The sequence below is a fragment of the Camarhynchus parvulus genome, unplaced genomic scaffold (genome assembly GCF_901933205.1).
Source record: "Camarhynchus parvulus unplaced genomic scaffold, STF_HiC, whole genome shotgun sequence".
NCBI lineage: Eukaryota > Metazoa > Chordata > Aves > Passeriformes > Thraupidae > Camarhynchus > Camarhynchus parvulus.
This window is the reverse complement of record NW_022148237.1, coordinates 307,976-320,029: the sequence shown is the minus strand read 5'-3', so window position 1 is coordinate 320,029 and position 12,054 is coordinate 307,976. Positions and strand designations below refer to the sequence as shown.

The 12,054-nt window shown below is 64.6% G+C and overlaps 3 protein-coding genes across 3 annotated transcripts in view; all 3 read left to right on the top strand.

Moving 5' to 3' along the window:
- Positions 1-12,054, top strand: part of FAU (FAU ubiquitin like and ribosomal protein S30 fusion) — a 581,541-nt gene that overhangs the window by 461,819 nt on the left and 107,668 nt on the right. The window lies entirely within an intron of this gene.
- On the top strand, positions 134-7,158 carry RELA (RELA proto-oncogene, NF-kB subunit). Its single transcript, XM_030969965.1, is given in 13 exon segments — positions 134-168; positions 955-1,005; positions 1,135-1,283; positions 1,803-1,951; positions 2,575-2,666; positions 3,010-3,038; positions 3,230-3,294; positions 3,296-3,327; positions 3,949-4,053; positions 5,052-5,264; positions 5,709-5,789; positions 6,311-6,388; positions 6,568-7,158. Coding segments are annotated over 13 exon segments (1,596 nt in total). The 5' UTR covers positions 134-158; the 3' UTR covers positions 7,110-7,158.
- DRAP1 (DR1 associated protein 1) lies at positions 8,399-11,622 on the top strand. The gene is made up of 7 exons (XM_030969998.1): positions 8,399-8,536; positions 8,877-8,949; positions 9,243-9,336; positions 9,588-9,707; positions 10,730-10,817; positions 11,079-11,161; positions 11,494-11,622. The coding sequence occupies exons 1-7, from the start codon at positions 8,495-8,497 to the stop codon at positions 11,609-11,611; spliced, it is 618 nt and encodes a 205-aa protein (XP_030825858.1). The 5' UTR covers positions 8,399-8,494; the 3' UTR covers positions 11,612-11,622.

Below are 12,054 nucleotides of genomic sequence, written 5' to 3'. Positions count from 1 at the left end.
CCCGTGAGTGGGCGGGGCTTTCCCGGCAGCTGCGTCACGTGGGGGCGCGCGGCGCTTCCGCGAGCGGCGGCGCGAGCGGGGCCACCCCCCCGCCCTTCCCCCACCCCCGGGACCCCCCCGGGACCCCCCGGGACCCCCCGGACCCTCCGGACCCCGCCATGGAGGACGGTGAGTGCCGAACCCTCCCGGGGGGGGTTCGGGGCCGTTCCGCCCCCGGTGACGTCAGGGGGTCGCGGGGTGAGGGGGGGGTGAGGGCACTTTAAGGGGGGGGGGGGTTAAAGAGGGGGGGGCGGCTCCTTGGAGGGTGGGGAGGGGGCTTGTGGGGAGACCCCTCCCTTAAAGTGACCCCCGTAGAGTGACCCCGTTTTATTGCAACACCCCCGTGAAGAGAGCCCCCCGTTATTGTGAGCCCCTCCCCTTAATGTGAGCCTTTCCCTTTAAAGCGACCCCTCCCCTTAATGTGACCCCTCCCCTTAAATTGACCCCCCTTCAAGTGACCCCTCCCCTAAAAGCGACCCACCTAAAGCGACCCTTGCCCTTAAAGTGACCCCCTTTTATTGCGACACCCCCTTGAAGAGACCTCCCCCTTTATGCGACCCCTCCCTTAAAAGCGACCCTTCGCCTTTAAGTGACCCCCCCTTAATGTGACCCCTCCCCTAAAAGCGACTCCCCCTAAAGTGACCTCATTTTATTGCTACACCCCCGTGAAGAGACCCCCACCCGTTAATGGGACCCCTCCCCTGAAAGCGACCTCCCCTTAAAGTGACCCCTCCCCTTAAAGTGACCCCTCCCCTATATCTGACCCCCCTTAAAATGAGCCCCCCAAAATGACCCCTTTTATTGCAGCACCCCCTGTTAATGCGGCCCCTCCCCTTTAAGCGACCCCTCCATAGCAATGCTCCCCCGAAGCCCCTCCCCCCGAAGCCCCCCATTAACGCCCCCATTTTCCCGCAGTGACCCCCCCGGACCTGCTGCCCTTCCTGCTGCAGGACTGGGGCGCTCCGGGTGAGTGGGGACCCCCGGGGATGGGCGATCGGGGGGGTCCCCGAGGGTCCGGGACCCCCCCGGGGGGGTGCAGGGGGTGTGGGGGAGGGGCCTGACGGGACCCCCCCCCCCCTCCGTGTGCCCCCGCAGAGCCGGGGGGGGCGGCGCCGTTCGTGGAGATCCTGGAGCAGCCCAAGCAGCGCGGGATGAGGTTCAGGTACAAATGTGAGGGGAGATCGGCCGGGAGCATCCCCGGGGAGCACAGCGCCGAGAGCACCAAGACCCACCCCACCATCCGCGTGAGTGCATCCCAGTACAAACCAGTGCATCCCAGTATAGACCAGTATAGACCAGTACCCACCGGGACCCTCCCTGAGCCCCCCCAGTGCCCCCATCCCCGGGGAGCACAGCACCGAGAGCACCAAGACCCACCCCACCATCCGCGTGAGTGCATCCCAGTGCAAACCAGTGCATCCCAGTATAGACCAGTATAGACCAGTACCCACCGGGACCCTCCCTGAGCCCTCCTGAGCCCCCCCAGTGCCCCCATCCCCATGGGAGGGTTCAGCAGCCGCCTCCCCCAGACCCATCCCAGCATCCCCGTGAGCCTCCCAGTCCAAACCAGTCCAGACCAATCCAAACCAGTCCACACCAGTCCAAACCAGTGCAAACCAGTCCAGACCAGTCCAAACTAGTACAAACCAACCAATCCAATCTAACCAGTCCAAACCTGTCCAAACCAGTCCAAACCAGTCCAAACTAGTACAAACCAATCCAAACCAGTCCAAACCAGTCCAAACCAGTTGTTGCCCCCCCAGGTGAACAATTACCGAGGCCCGGGGCGGGTCCGGGTGTCGCTGGTGACCAAGGACCCCCCCCACCGCCCCCACCCCCACGAGCTGGTGGGGAAGGACTGCAGGGACGGCTTCTACGAGGCCGAGCTGTGCCCCGAGCGCAGCATCCACAGGTGGGACCCCCCAAATCCGGGACATCCCCCCCAAATCTGGGACACCCCCCCAAATCTGGGACACCCCCCCCAAATCCGGGACATCCCCCCCAAATCTGGGACACCCCCCCAAATCCGGGACATCCCCCCCAAATCCGGGACACCCCCCCAAATCCGGGACATCCCCCCAAATCCGGGACATCCCCCCCAAAACCTCAGGGACACCCCCAAATCCGGGACACCCCCCCAAATCCGGGACACCCCCCCAAAACCTCAGGGACACCCCCAAATCCGGGACATCCCCCCCAAATCCAGGACATTCCCCCCAAAACCTCGGGGACACCCCCACGGGGCAGGTGGGATAGCCCAAAATTGGGGAACCCCCCTAAAAGAGCAGGTGGGATCACCCACAGGATTGGGGAACCCCCCTCCAGGGCAGATGGTATCTCCCAGAATACCGGGGAACCCCTGGGAGCTCAGGTGAAACCACCCAGAAAAAGGGGGGGGGACTCCCAAAATCCAGGACCCTCCCAGGACTCCTGGGAACCTCCAAAATTTGGGGTCCATCCCCCTGGAGCATCTGGGGGCTCCCAAAATCCAGACTGAGCCCTGATTCCCCCCCAATTCCCCAATTTTGGGGTCAGTTTCCAGAATTTGGGGATCCAGTGCGTGAAGAAGCGAGAGCTGGAGGCGGCCGTGGCCGAGCGGATCCGCACCAACAACAACCCCTTCAACGGTACTGGGAGCACTGGGAGGGACTGGGAGGGACTGGGAATGGGATAGGAGACACTGGGATTGGGATGGGAGGGACTGGGATAAACTGGGAGGGCACTGGGAGGGCACTGGGGCTGCTGGGGGCGTCACTGGTTTATACTGGTTTATACTGGTTTATGGGCGTTTATATGGGTTTATATACTGGTTATACCGGATTACTGGCGTAGGTCTACTGGTCTGTACTGGTTTATAGCAGTATATACTGGTCTATACCGGTTCATATTGGTCTGTACTATTGGTTCATACTGGTCCGTACTGGTTCATACTGGTCCGTACTGGTTCATACTGGTCTGTACTGGTTTCAGTGCCAGCGGAGCAGCGCGGGGGCGAGTACGACCTGGGGGTGTCACTGGTTTATACTGGGTTATACTGGTTTATAACGGTTTATAGTGGTTTATAGTGATTTATACTGGTCCGTACTGGTTCATACTGGTCCGTACTGGTTCATACTGGTCTGTGCTGGTTTCAGTGCACGACCTGGGGGTGCACATAGGAAGGGGAACGGGTATGGTGGTGCTGGTGGGGGACCTGGCCGCTGTCCGGCTCTGCTTCCAGGTGTGGGTGAGGGGCCCGGGGGGGCTGCGGCCCCTCCCCCGTCCTGTCCCAGCCCATCTACGACAACCGTGAGTGACCGGGGGGGACACCTGGGGACACCTGGGGACATTGGGGACATTGGGGGACATTGGGGACACCTGGGGACATTGGGGACATTGGGGACATTGGGGACAGCGGGGACATTGGGGACACCTGGGGACATTGGGGACATTGGGGGACATTGGGGACACCTGGGGACATTGGGGACACCTGGGGACAGCTGGGGGACACACCTGGGGACATTGGGGACACCTGGGGACATTGGGGACATTGGGGACATTGGGGACACCTGGGGACATTGGGGACACCTGGGGACAGCTGGGGGACACACCTGGGGACATTGGGGACACCTGGGGACATTGGGGACATTGGGGGACATTGGGGACACCTGGGGACAGCTGGGGGACACACCTGGGGACATTGGGGACACCTGGGGACATTGGGGACATTGGGGGACATTGGGGACACCTGGGGACAGCTGGGGGACACACCTGGGGACATCCCACACACACCTGGGGACATTGGGGACACACCTGGGGACACCTGTGGCGCCCCTGTGTGACACCTGTGTGACCCCACGGTGACCCCGCCGTGACCCTGCCGTGTCCCCGTGTCCCTCAATGACCCCGATGACCCCTCGGTGTCCCCAGGTGCCCCCAGCACGGCCGAGCTGCGCATTTGCCGCGTGAACCGCAACTCCGGGAGCTGCCGGGGCGGGGACGAGATCTTCCTGCTGTGTGACAAGGTGCAGAAAGGTGAGGGACACCCCGAAATCACCCGAAAACAACACCCCAAAAACAACACCCCAAAAATGGGACACCCCAAAACCGGAGAGACCCCAAAATCAGGGACATCACAAACCCATGACACTCCAAAGCTGGGACATTACAAACCTGGGGACACTCTGAAACTGGGATACCCTGAGAATGGGACACCCCAAAACCTGGGATACCCTGAAACTGGGACATCCCAAAATGGGGACACCCCAAAAACGGGACACCCCAAAACCTGGGAGACCCCAAAACCAGGACATCCCAAAACTGGGGACACCCCGAAATTGGGACAGCACAAAAGCAGGGACATCCCAAACCTGGGACATCCCAAACCTGGGGATATCTGTGTCCCTGTCCCCATGCCCCATCCCTGTTCTGTGGTGTCCCCATGCTGTCCCTGTCCCTGTCCCCATGTCCTGTCAGTGTCCCCATGGTGTCCCTGTCCCCATACCCTGTGCCTGTCCCCATGCCCTGTCCCTGTGCCCTCTCTGTGTCCCCCTGGTCTCCCCAGCGTGTCCCTGTCCTGTGTCCCTGTCCCTCTGCCCTGTCCCTGTCCCTGTCCCTCGTGCCCTGTCCCTCTGCCCTGTCCCCATGCCCTGTCCCTGTGCCCTCTCTGTGTCCCCTGGTGTCCCCAGCGTGTCCCTGTCCCCATGCCCTGTCCGTGTTCCTGTCCCCATGCCCTGTCAGTGTCCCCATCATGTCCCCCGTGTCCCCATGGTGTCCCTGTCCCCCCATGCCCTGTCAGTGTCCCCAGCGTGTCCCTGTCCTGTGTCCCTGTCCCTCTGCCCTGTCCCCAAGCCCTGTCCCCATGCCCTGTCCCTGTCCCTGTCCCCATGCCCTGTCCCTGTCCTTGTCCCCCCATGCCCTGTCAGTGTCCCCAGCGTGTCCCTGTCCCTGTCCCTGTCCCTGTCCCTGTCCCTCTGCCCTGTCCCTGTGCCCATCGTGTCCCCCGTGTCCCCACGGTGTCCCTGTCCCCGCAGAGGACATCGAGGTCCGTTTCTGGGCCGAGGGCTGGGAGGCCAAGGGCTCCTTCGCGCAGGCCGACGTTCACCGCCAGGTCGCCATCGTGTTCCGCACGCCGCCCTTCCGGGACCCGGCGCTGCGCGCCCCGGTCACCGTGCGCATGGAGCTGCAGCGGCCCTCGGACCGCCAGCGCAGCGCCCCCGTGGACTTCCGCTACCTGCCCCACCAGGGTGGGCTGGGCAGGGGGCTAGGGGGGCTCTGGGGTGGTTATGGGGTGGTTATGGGGTCATTCTGTGGGTTTGGGGGTGATTTGGGACGTTCCGGATCCATGGAGCTGCAGCGGCCCCGTGGACTTCCGCTACCTGCCCCACCAGGGTGGGCTGGGCAGGGGGCTAGGGGGCTGTGGGGGGCTAGGGGCAGTTATAGGGTCTTTAGTGCGAGTTTGGGGGCCTCCAGGGTCCTTTTGGGACGCTCCCTTGTCCCTCTGGGACATTCCTGGGTCCCTGGATCCCACTGATCCCTATTCCCATTGCAGCTCCCATTGATTCCCGTTCCTGCCCCACCAGGGTGGGCTTGGGGAGGGGTCTGGGGGCTCCCAGGGGTCTCAGGCAGGTGACGGAGCTAACTGGGAGCTAACTGGAGCTAACTGGAGCTAACTGGTGTTGCTGGTGCAGGGGACCTGCAGTGCATCGAGGAGAAGCGCAAGCGCACGCGGGAAACGTTCCGCTCCTTCATCCAGCGCAGCCCCCTGCCCGGTGGGGGCTCCGGGGGGCTTGGGGGGGTCATTGGGGTCCCTGGGGGGATTATTGGGGTCCCTGGGGGGCTTTGGGGGGATTATTGGGATCCCTGGGGGGATTATTGGGGTCCCTGGGGGGATTGTTGGGGTCCCTGGGGGATTGTTGGGGTCCCTGGGGTGCTTCAGGGGGCTTGGGGGGGTTTTGGGGTCCTTGGGGAGATTATTGGGGTCCCTGGGGGGCTTTGGGGAGGCCTTGAGGGGATTATTGGGGTCCCTGGGGGGATTATTGGGGTCCTTGGGGGGGTTATTGGGATCCCTGGGGGGCTTTGGGGAGGCTTTGGGGGGATTATTGGGGTCCCTGGGGGGGGGTCTCTGAGGAGGTTTTGGGGTCCCTGGGGGATTATTGGGGTCCCTGGGGGGTCTTGGGGTCCCTGGGGGATTATTGGGGTCCCTGGGGGGGGTTCCAGGGGGACTTTGGGGGGTCCCTGGGGGGGTTTGGGGTCCCTGGGGGGGTCCCTGACCCCCATTTCCCCCCCCCAGCTCCAGCCCCCAGCGAGTCGCGGCCCCCCCGGCGCCTGGCGGTGCCGTCGAGACCCCCCCAGAACCCCCCCAGTGCCGGTGAGCGGGGAACTGGGAGCACTGGGGGGGAACTGGGAGGGACTGGGGGGGGAAAATGGGGGGTGGGGGGCGAGGAGGGAATTGGGGAGGGGGAAATTGGGGCATAAATGGGGCTGGGGGCGGTTTTGGGGGGAATTGGGGGGGGTCGAGCCCCTCCCTCACCCCTCCCCTCCCCCCAGCTCCCTCCTTCTCTTTCGGGGGTCCCGGGGGGCTCCTGGGGGTGCCGCCCCCCCCCGAGGCCGAGCCGTTGTCGGAGGCGCTGCTGCAGCTGCAATTTGAGGAGGGGTCCCCCCAGATCCCCCAAATCGGCGCCGGGGGGGGGCCCAGCGGCGTGGCCCCCCCCCAGTTGGATTTCGGGGCCCTTTTGTGGGGGGACTCGCCCTTCCCCCCCCTGGACCCCCTGAACCCCTCGGAGCTCCAGCGCCTGCTGGGACCCCCCGAGCTCCCCTCAAACTTCGGGGACCCCTCCTCCGATTTTGGGTGGGGGGTTTCAGAGCTGCCCCCCCCCCCGGCCCCCCAGGATTTTGGGGGGGGGCCCCCCATGCTGATGTCGTACCCCGAGGCCATCGCCCGCCTGGTGCAGAGCCAGGGCCCCCCCCCGCCGGGGGCGCCCCCCGAAATGGGGCTGGGGGCGGAGCCGGGGGGGGGCGGGGAGGAATCGCTGCCCTCCCTGGGCGAGCTCGACTTCAGCGCCTTCCTCAGCCAGTTCCCCTCCTCGTGACTGGGACGGACTGGGAGGGACTGGGATGGACTGGGAGGGACTGGGATGGACTGGGAATGGACTGGGATGGGACTGGGATGGGACTGGGATGGACTGGGATGAACTGGGATGGACTGGGATGGGACTGGGATGGACTGGGATGGACTGGGATGGACTGGGATGGACTGGGATGGACTGGGGTGGGACTGGGATGGGACTGGGATGGACTGGGATGGACTGGGATGGGACTGGGATGGACTGGGAATGGACTGGGATGGACTGGGATGGACTGGGAGGGACTGGGATGGGACTGGGGGGGCTGGGAGGGACTAGGGGGGTTTGGAAGGTACTGGGACAAACTGGGATGGACTTGGCGGGGGCTGGGGGGTTTGGGGGGTACTAGGACAAACTGGGATGGACTGGGACGGACTGGGAATGGACTGGGAATGGACTGGGATGGGACTGGGATGGACTGGGATGGACTTGGGGGCTGGGGGGTTCTGGGGGGTACTGGGACAAACTGGGAGGCACTGGGAAGGTTTGAGGCTTTACTGGGAGTTACCAGGAGGTGTCTTAGGGTTTGCTGGGGCTTACTGGGAGGGTTTTAGGGGTTACTGGGAATCACTGGGAAGCTTTTAGGGGTTACTGGGAGGCTACTGGGGGGCATGGAGGGCTACTGGGTTTTACTGGGAGTTACTGGGAGGGTTCTAGAGTTACTGGGAGTCACTGGGAGGCGTTTAGGGGTTACTGGGAGGCGTTTAGGGGTTACTGGAGTCACTGGGAGCTCTCTGCGGTTACTGGGACACAACTGGGCGTCACTGGGATTTCCATGCGGTTACTGGGAGGACACCGAGTGCCTGCTGGGGTTACTGGGAGCTACTGGGAGACTCCTGGGGGGTCCCTGGGTGCCTTTTGGGGGGGGGTCCCCGCTTCGCCCCGCCCCCCGGGGCACAGCAGCCAATGGGAGTAGGGTCGCCCCTCCCCCAGCCTTAGCCCCGCCCCCACGGAAGTGCCTTTGGGGGGAGGGGAAAGCCCCGCCCCTCCCCCAATAAACGGTCCAAGGCCTACCTGCGTTTGATTGACAGCTGGGGGCGTGGCTTGCACATTTGGGGCGTGGTTATAGCAAAGGGGGCGCGGTCTTGTCAGCGGGCGTGGTTTATTTCCAGAGGGCGTGTTCATGTTGGCGCTGCCTCCGGCGGGGCGGGGCTTTGGCGGGAAGGGGCGTGGCCTCGTCCCGGAAGGGGCGGGGCGGGGCGCGCCGGGGAGGCCGCGGCGGAGCCGAGCGGGGCCGGGGCCGGGGCCGGGCCGGGAGCGGCCGGAGCGGGGCCGGGAGCGGCGGGAGCGGGGCCGGGCGGGACCGGCCGGGAGCCCCGGAGCCCGGAGCCCCCGGGGCCAGCGAGGCGGCCATGCCGAGCAAGAAGAAGAAATACAACGCGCGCTTCCCGCCGGTAGCGGCTGAGGGGGAGACGGGGCCGCCATGGCAACGGGGGGGGGGCAACGGGGTTACTGTGGCAACGCAGAGGGCGGGGAAACGGGGCTTACCGTGGCAACGGGCAGGGCGGGGTCGCGTCACCATGGCAACGAGGGGGGTCATGAGGGTCAGCGTGGGAACTGTGGGGAGGGCGGGGCAAGGCTGAGGGGTGGGCGGGGCTTGGGCGGGCGGGGTCGCGCGTGAGGGGCGAGGTGGGGCGTGGCCAAAAGGGAGGGCGGGGCTCTGCAGGTGGGGGCGGGGCTCAGGTGGGGGCGGGGCTCAGGTGAGCGCTCAGGTGAGGGCGGGGCTCTGTGCAGGCGCGGATCAAGAAGATCATGCAGACGGACGAGGAGATCGGGAAGGTGGCGGCCGCCGTGCCCGTCATCATCTGTATCCTCTGGCACACCTGGGACCCCGCCCCGCTCACCTGTGTCCCTGGGGGTGTCACCTGTGTACCTGTCCGTCTGTCCCTGCACATCTGTCCATCTGTCCCCACATACCTGTCCGTCTGTCCCTGCACACCTGTCCGTCTGTCCCTGCACATCTGTCCATCTGTCCCCACACACCTGTCCGTCTGTCCCCGCACACCTGTCCGTCTGTCTCCGCACGCCTGTGGGTGTCCCTGGGGCTGTCACCTGTGTACCTGTCCGTCCGTCCGTCCGTCCTTAGCCCTGCGGTGCCAGCGCGGGCCCTGGAGCTGTTCCTGGAGTCGCTGCTGCGCAAGGCGTGTCACGTGACCCAGTCCCGCAACGCCAAGACCATGACGACGTCACACCTGTGAGTGCCTCACCTGTCCCCTCACCTGTCCCCTCACCTGTCCACACCTGTTTGGCACACCTGGGCCACCTCAGGGAGGTGGGGAAGGGTCCCTGACACACCTGAGGCACCTTTGGGGCTGGGTGTGGCTGTCCCAGGTGTGGTGGGTGTGGCCGGGTGGGTGTGGCCTGTCCCAGGTGCACTGGGCGTGTCCAGGCGGACTGTGGGCGGGGCCGGGCCGGTGTGGGCGTGGTCTGAGGCCCCGCCCACAGGAAGCAGTGCATCGAGCTGGAGCAGCAGTTCGACTTCCTCAAGGACCTGGTGGCCGCCGTGCCCGACATGCAGGGGGACGGCGACGACGCCCACGGCGACGGGGACAGGGGGCCCCGCAGGTGAGCACACCTGGGGACACCTGGGACACACCTGGGACACACCTGGGACACACCTGGGGGCACCTGGAACACACCTGGGACACACCTGGGCCACACACACTTGGGACACACCTGGGCATGCCTGGGACACACCTGGGACACAACTGGGCACACCTGGGGACACACTTGGGACACACCCCAACACCTGGGGCACCCCTGGGAAACCTGGGGACACCTGGGCACACCTGGGACACTGTGGGGACACACCTGGGACAGTGTGGGGACACACCTGGGACACACCCCGACACTTGGGGACACCTGGGGCACCTAGGGACAATCCTGGGAAATGTGGGAGGCACCTGGGGACACTTCTGGATCCTTTTGGGGACGCATGGGGCCACTCCTGGGTACCTGGGGGACACCTGGGGACACCTCTGGATACCTTGGGGACACTCGTGACATAGCTGGGGGACACCCTGCGGTATTTGGGGACACCTGTGGAGCCCTGAGGGAGCCCTTGGGACACCTGGGGACACCTGGGAGGGGTCTTGGGGTGCCTGGGAGGGGTCCTGGGGTACCTGGGGACACCTGGGGACACCTGAGGGACCCCCCGGTTCCTCTGGGACCCACGTGGCAGACCCTCGCCACACCTGGGCTCCCTGAGGGGGGGGTCAGGAGGGATTTTGGGGTGCAGGGGGGTCCTGGGGGGGGTTGGGGTCAGGGGGTCTCTAATGAGGGGGGTCTCTAATGAGGGGGGTCTCTAATGAGGGGGTCTCTAATGAGGGGGGTCTCTAATGAGGGGGTCACTAATGAGGGGGTCTCTAATGGGGGGGGGGGTCTCTAATGAGGGGGGTCTCTAATGAGGGGGGTCTATCTAATGAGGGGGGTCACTAATGAGGGGGGTCTCTAATGAGGGGGGTCACTAATGAGGGGGGTCTCTAATGAGGGGGGGTCTCTAATGAGGGGGGTCACTAATGAGGGGGGTCTCTAATGAGGGGGGGTCTCTAATGAGGGGGGTCACTAATGAGGGGGGTCTCTTTCAGGGGTCGCCGCCCGGGCAGTGGCCGCAAGAACGGGGGTCCCGGGGCCAAGGGGACCCCGAAACAATCGGGGACAGACTCGGAGCAGGAGGTGGGGGGGGATTTGAGGGGTCCTGGGACCCTCTGGGGGTTAGGGGGATTTGGGGGATTTGGGGGGTTTGGCGGGTCCTGGGGGAATTCAGGGGGTTCCCAGGGGGATTTGGGGGGTCCTGAGGGGGTTTTGGGGGTTCCCAGGGGAGTTTTGGGGGGTCCTGGGGGTTCTGGGGGCTTTCTGGCTCCCTCTGGGGGGGTTTGGGGGATCCCCTGGGCATGGGGGAGGGGTTTGGGGTCCCCTCATCGCCCCCCCCCCCAGGAGGACTCTGAGGACAGCGACAGCGACGGCGACGAGGAGACCCCGCAGCCCCCCCCGGCCCCGCCCCCGCTCACCTTCAGCAGGTGGGGTCGGGGTTTTTGGGGGGGGTCTGGGGTTTTTGGGGTTTTGGTGGTGTGGTTAGGGTTATTTGGGGTGTTTTTGGGTTTTTGGGGGTTGGGGTTTTTTGGGTTTTTTTTTGGGGGGGGTTGAGGTTTTTGGGTTTTTTTTTGGGGGGGTTTAGATTACAGTGTTTTTGGGTGGCTTTGAGGTTTTTTGGGGGGTGTTTAGGGGGGGTTTGGGTGTTTTTTGGTTTTTTTTTTTGGGGGGGGGGTTGGGTGGTTTTTGGGTTTGTTTTGGGGAGGGATTTTGGGTTTTTTTGGGGTTCCCCCCCCCTCACTTTTGCCTTTTCCCGCAGCCCCGGGGTTCCCTTCGCCCCCCTGGGCCCCCCCACCCTCCCGGGGGGGCTCCCCCCGGCCCCCGGCCCCCCCCGCGCCCGCGAGGAAGAGGAGGAGGATGAAGATTACGACTCCTAGCGCCCCCCCCCCCGATTTTTACCCATTTCTCCAGGATTTTCCCCATTCGGGGTGGGCCCCCCCCCTCCCAGTTGGGCCTTACTGGGAGCTGGGCCCGGCACCAGTTTGGGGGGGCTGGGGGGGTACTGGGAGCACTGGGAGCCCCCCCGGACACAGCCGGGACCCCTTTTTGGGGGGGGGGGGGCGCGGGGGGGGGTCGGGGGTTGATTTTTGGGGCTCTTTGGGGGCGTTTGCTGAGTCGGGGGTTTTGTATCGGCTCAATAAAGTTCCTGTTTCCATATGGACCCCCCCAAAATAAAAACAACAAAACCTGGGACTCCCCCCCTCCCCAAAAAAGCCCCTGGGACCCCCAAAAACAAACCTGGGACTCTTCCAAAAAAACCCTGAGACCCCCAAATCTCTGAGTTTTCCCTTAAAAAATCCTGGGACCACCCCCAAAAATT

Coding starts and splice junctions, on each gene's coding strand:
- DRAP1 (XM_030969998.1), top strand. CDS start 8,495: ATGCCGAGCAAGAAGAAGAAATACAACGCGCGCTTCCCGCCG. Junction 9,708..10,729: donor GGGGACAGGGGGCCCCGCAG/GTGAGCACACCT, acceptor GGTCTCTTTCAG/GGGTCGCCGCCCGGGCAGTG. Junction 11,162..11,493: donor CCCCCGCTCACCTTCAGCAG/GTGGGGTCGGGG, acceptor CTTTTCCCGCAG/CCCCGGGGTTCCCTTCGCCC.